Source organism: Anguilla rostrata, chromosome 7 (genome assembly GCF_018555375.3).
Source record: "Anguilla rostrata isolate EN2019 chromosome 7, ASM1855537v3, whole genome shotgun sequence".
NCBI lineage: Eukaryota > Metazoa > Chordata > Actinopteri > Anguilliformes > Anguillidae > Anguilla > Anguilla rostrata.
In genome coordinates this window covers 49,444,812-49,450,811 of record NC_057939.1, presented here as the reverse complement: position 1 = coordinate 49,450,811, position 6,000 = coordinate 49,444,812, and the positions used below count along the sequence as shown (strand labels likewise).

The following is a 6,000-nucleotide window of genomic DNA, read 5'->3' as shown; positions in this document are numbered from 1 at the left end:
GAGTCCCTGGCCTGTCTGTTCTTCAAACCAGAAGTTCAAAGCAAAGTCATCTTAAAGCCCCGTAATCTTTCTGAGGATGTTCCTTGCGTGTCATTCAAGGACAGGGGAAACCCCCCTGAGGTAAACGCTAAGCCTGGATGTGCTGAACGCACAGTCCTCACCATTATGCCTTTTCCTGTTCTAGTAACGGCGTAATTCAGAGACGTGTGGGGAAGCTCACGGGTTTATTACAGGTACAAACCTGGAAAGTGTGAGAAATAAATCAAATAAACCCACAGTGGGCTCACCTGGAGAAACACACAATACAGACGGTGTCGTCTACTATTCCTGTTGACAGTTGTGGGAGCCAATACAAAAGTTTTTACATGTTTTATTTCACACAGCATCTCTCCTTGCATATACAACAAACACACAAAAAAAACAAAGTGGTTGGGAAAAATTAAACTTTATTCAGAAGCCTTTTATCCTAAGATGTAAAAATGTGCAGTTAATATCAGTGGTCTGAATAATACACAATTAGTAGTCATAATACATTTTAGTTGAAAGCTCGTTTTGAAAACACAGAGCAGCTTAGATTTGGAAAGAAATGACAAAGGCCTTGCCTTTCTAAAAATCAGATCTTTCTACGACCATCTGATGCGCTGTTCCTACTGTAATCCATGAGCCGACCATTTGGACATTTTACAACATGGAGATGGAAGTAAGCTGAAGCAGTCTTTACGCTGCGTGTTAGTGTTCTGTAAAAAAGGAACTGCTGGGATGATGGCCTCCAGCTTAGAAAACGAGATCATCGGACAAATTCATCTTAGACAAACGACATGACTCAACACTTTTTTGGTGTGCGGTCCGCTGCTCCTGAGGTAAAGCAGGCGATTAATTAGTATTTTTTTAAACCTTAATCTTAACAGAAATGTCAATTAAACTCCCCACATCCCATTAAGATGCCAAATGAACACAGCTGTAGAACCCTACAGTAAATCTGGTGTTTGAGCGTAGCCCCGATCCCGGGCTTGGTCTACCTCAGCAGGGAAGGGGAATAATACAGACTGTAGATGCGCGTCACAGGCAGCGTTAACAGCGCCTTTCCTTTGGTTTATGACAGCGGGAAGACGAACGCAAACGCTCGCGGTCTGAGAAGCACGAGGGCGCTGTCGTTCAGGAGAGAGAGGTTAAAGCAGCACACCTTCATCTGACACACCGCAATGTCAAAAAAAACACTACGTGTCAAGAAATGTCTCGCCATAGCAGATATCGCTATATTTTATTCAACGGACGCTCCCCAGTGCAACGGTGGAATTAAAAATCTATCTAACAATCCTTTCCCGGGACAAGGAGGACTGTGGTTCATATGAGCCTATACAATTCTGCATAATGAATGTCAAATTCGATACAAATGGCGGACGTTAACCCTCAGTGTCTTCATTTAGTGTTAACACCGCAGTAAGGCACCTTCAGATGTACAGTGTCATGACAACGCTGACAGCCCCGCCTCCAAAAGCAAGAAATTAAAAATGCAAACAAACCAAAAAAAAACCAGGAAACGCAAACAAGTTCTAGAACAGAGTAAGAACTGGATAAACAGGGAGAGCGACGTAACGTGTGGGCGTGAAAGGAGGCTTGCGTCGTCATGTCCGGGAACGCTGGCGGGTTCTGGCGGCTGCGGGCGCCCTGGCGGCGAGGTCAGAGTTCGCTGTGGACCTTCCTCTTCCTCTGCAGCGGGCGGCAGGCGGCGGGGGTGCGGAGCTCCATGTCGTAGGAGCACTTGCTGGGCTCCTTCACCCCCCTCAGAGCCGTCACTGTCCCGCACGTCAGCGCGACCTAAAAAAACCCAAAAAACGCCAGAAACACGGTCAGCGGAGGTCACCTGCGACTCCCCCCCTACTCAAAACCGTCCCTTCAGACGTCCCTGGGGAAGAACTCATGAATACGATTCCCATCTTCCCCGCGCTCCCCTGCTGAACGGGACACTGCTTCACACCTTCAGCGGACGAATCTTGTGACACGCCGTGGTTATTTAAAAACACAAAAAAAAAGGGAGAAGGTGTGAACCTTAGTGAGTGTGAAGGTGAGGTCCTGAGTTATTCCATCACATGTGGGAACACACAGACAGAAACATCATTACGCTTCACGCGGAAAATTCCACATTCGTTTTTCTGCAGAACCAATGTAGAATTTTACACATAATGATGTTTTTGTCTATATTACAGGGCTATAGATTAATAAATACAGTCTTAATTTGAGATTTCAAACAAATCAAACCCACTGTTACTTTGTGGAAGTCATCAATTTTTAATCCATAATCTGAATCTTTATTATTCCTGTTTTCAGTGCATTATTATTATTTTTTTGCGTGTGAACCACTTTTTATTGAGTTTACTAGAAAAATAAAACCAAAAACAGAAATGAAAACAAAGACATACTGGGGGGGACACACTCAATACAGGGGTGCTCATTCCTGGCTCATGAATAATTGATCATCACATCTCTCACAGATTCAATCACCCGCCACAACCATCCCGAAACTGCAGAAAATTTTACAGGTATTGTTGAGGGAGGAGCGGATTTTAATACCTAAATAGTTATTAAATAGTTATTAGCTGTCCAACCGGGATTGATTAGGATTGGACAGTTCAGGGGGAGGTAACGAGAGTGTAACGATCTACAATACTTATGAGATTTGGTTTTATGGGTTTGAAAGGGGAATACCTTCAAGGAGAGCTATGGGAAACTGTCTGCTTAGAAAATAAATTGGGTAAAAGAATCTATTTTATAACCAGACAGTTTCCCATAGTGATTAACAGGCTCCAGAGCTTGCGGCGTGGAATCTGACACATCAGACAGAAATAACGCCGTGTCGTCTGCACATAATGAAATATGCTGTTTCGTGCCGCTAATAAAGATTGGCGTGAACTCCGAGCGCCGTCACATGGCCTGGGCTACCGCTGCTAAAGATAAAACAGAAAGGGTGACAACAGGCAACCCTGCTTCACTCCTCCGTCTACTGCAGAGGGGACGGACCGTGTGGAACCAGTTTGGACTGAGGCCGGGGGATTGCCATATAGGGCGTAAACCATATCGATAAACGTCAAACCAGAGCATTTACGTTAGCCAGTTTTTCACTCATTTTATTTTATTGGTTTATTTTTCAGGGACGATGCACACCAATCCACAGTCAAACTGTAAATGAGCCAGAAAGGCTAGTTTTCATCTGCTGTCGCTGGCCAGATGTTCAAAAGGCAGTTTAAGTCTCCAAGCTAACAGTCTACTTGGCTTTTCTGCGTTTTCATAATACACCTCCTTATTTTTATGAATTCTAAATTCAGCTTTCACAGAACAAAGGTCATTAAATGTGCCTTTTAATATCAATGATTGTTTGGCCCTGACAGCAGAGCCTTCTTTTTGTTCCCTCTCAAGTAATATAACGTCTTCTTCGCGTTCTGAAATTCCACTGCTCTTTTGCTCATATTTTCTTACTCTGGTGTCTTGAATTATAGTAATTTTCTCAAAGGTTTACGTGCCTTTTTCTGCTTGATATGTGAACTCAGGGACACCATCCACATCCTGTCACAAGCGTCTGGCTGAAGCTTTTGTTCAGAGGGGATTATGGGATATGACTACTGCCATACTGCTATAATGGCTGACTTTTCGATGCCCCCTGCTTTTTTTTTGTAAGTAACTTTTACTTCTCCAACAGTTTCCATAGTAACCCCCTCATCGGGGTCCACTCCAGATCTGACAGATCATCCTTGGTACAAAGCTACCTGGTGAGAACTTGGGAGATTTTCTTTGGTGTTACTGTGATCTCTTCATGGCCAAAAAGTAATTCTACTTCTCGCTATTTTTTTAGCCAGGACTAATCAAATAGAGATGGGATGCTGGTGTCCTCACTCTTCGCATTGGAAACCACAGAGAAACTGAACCAATCGTAGCACACTATGGTAGGAAGAAACAGAACAACCCCCACGGTGATTGGTGGACACTTACAGGCCATACTTTTTATAGTGCTTTTTTAGTGAAGGAACTACAGCTAGGTATCCTACAAAACTACAAAAGGTATCCATCAATTACTGCTGACTTTGTACTATTTGTTGCTACCATCATATTGTTTGATTGGTGGAGAGCTCCCCTCTAGCACCAAAGAGAAAAGTGATGATACAAACAACCTTTCCTTATTTTACCATCCCTGTTTTTTCCTTTTTTGGGCTGAGAATCGGGATAGACGCGGTACCTGCGCCATTTTGGCTCCCCTGCGAATTCCACACCACTGGCATCTGCTCTGCAGCACTGTGCCTGCTGATGAACTCTGTTCCACTGGCTGGTAATTATTGAGGGTCACGGTCTGAAATTTTGAGTCTCTCACTCCATGAGCTTCCGTTTCACACTCATAAACCCGAAGCCCCCTCCAGTAATGGCCGCACTTGTTCAGCAATGTATAAAAACGTATAAAACAAAGCAGTAATTCATTCAATCGTCCTGGCACATACATTTATGAGAATCAGTTATCAGGGGGAAAAAAGAACAAAAACCTACCTATCTGCATGGGAAAAGACCCTTTTGAAAGGCAAGTACAGAACAAATATAACTTCATCATCAGGAATAAGTATTATGACTACCGTACATGATCAGGGAAGCAATTACACACAATAATCCACGGACTCCACAGAAGTCAGACATTTATTGCTTTTCAGGAAAAAGAAGATGTAGAAAAAGAAGTCCAGAATTTCAGGCCACTAGATTAGCAATGCCCTAATGATCTTTCCTTGCTGCTGCTATTTTAGACCAGGTTTATCATCACTCTCTCATTAAAAAAGAAGAGAAGTCCCTTTCAACATTAAAAGAGAGAGCTGGGTCAGGTATTTCATAATGAGGGATGTCTCTGCCACAGACTTCATTTATGCCGTCTGTATTTTACTGGAAAAAAGAAAGGGATGAATCAAAGAAATTCAATTTAGATTTTTCAAAGGTTTCAGTTGGAAGGCGATGTAGATTTTCAGATTGCGTTTACTGCATCTATTTGAAGGGGTTACTAAAAAATTACATGATTAAATGTGCTACATTATTTAATTGCACAAAGTAAATGGAAAAATTGAATTTCATAACTTGAGCAACCCCCCTACTGGCAGTATGCTGCAGTGGCAGACAAAGAGCACTCAGTAGAGCAGGAAAAAATAGCTCCCACAGTTTTTTCAGGGCTGTGCATTTTCAGCCTTATTATTATGGCATCATTGATATATTGGTGGTCTGTACCAATTAATTGATTCATCCGATCATTCATCGGTCATCTATTTAATCGCCTTGAAACTTTTAACAAATTTTTGAGAACAACTACTTGCAATTTAATACCTGGTTAAACCAGTTATTAAATTGCTCACTGTATTTGCTCAGAATAAACAAGTCAACAAATGCTACCTGATATTTGAATGCTGTTTAGTGATAGAAACAGCCATCGCTTTCAACGTCAGTAGAGTTTAGTTATGCCTACTGGTACTTATAAATGTACCTTTATATTAAATATAACAAATGGTTTGTGTCCAGGCTAGGTCACTGTCAGACCTGGGGTGTGACTGAAGTAACTTGAGCCACTTTGTACTTTGTTGTGGCTGCAAAGCGGCATTGTGACAGAGAAAAAACCCCTCAGTAGAACAGGCTGTAATCTTACCTTATCTAATCTAGTGTACTGAAAGCAGGAGACAGTCTGTACTTCCACTCACCTGAGTCGACCTGGTAGGCCCCTGCCAGCAGGGCTCTCCCCTGTCAAACAGCATCTTACTGTACAGTCCCTCCGCGTGACCTGCCCAAGACCCCCACTTCCTGAAACACACACACAGACAGACAGACAGACAGACAGGATCAGCGGCTGTCTCCAGCACTACCACCGACAGGCTGATGGAGGTGGAGGGGGCTGAGATAGAGAGAGAGAGAGACAGACAGACAGACAGACAGACAGACAGGATCAACACCTCGCTCCTCCACTACCAGCGACAGGCTGACAGAAAGGGG

At 43.1% G+C, this 6,000-nt stretch overlaps 1 protein-coding gene across 2 annotated transcripts in view; it reads right to left on the bottom strand.

The window, feature by feature from the left end:
- Nucleotides 1-429: 429 nt before the first annotated feature.
- LOC135259935 (glucosidase 2 subunit beta-like) overlaps nucleotides 430-6,000 on the bottom strand; it is a 114,945-nt gene continuing 109,374 nt past the window's right edge. For both annotated transcript variants that reach the window (XM_064344891.1, XM_064344892.1), the window contains 2 exons: nucleotides 5,712-5,811; nucleotides 430-1,818 (listed from right to left, as the gene is read on the bottom strand). In XM_064344891.1, the coding sequence (XP_064200961.1) occupies nucleotides 1,681-1,818; nucleotides 5,712-5,811 (238 nt within the window). In that variant the 3' untranslated portion in view covers nucleotides 430-1,680. The remainder of the gene's footprint in view (nucleotides 1,819-5,711; nucleotides 5,812-6,000) is intronic.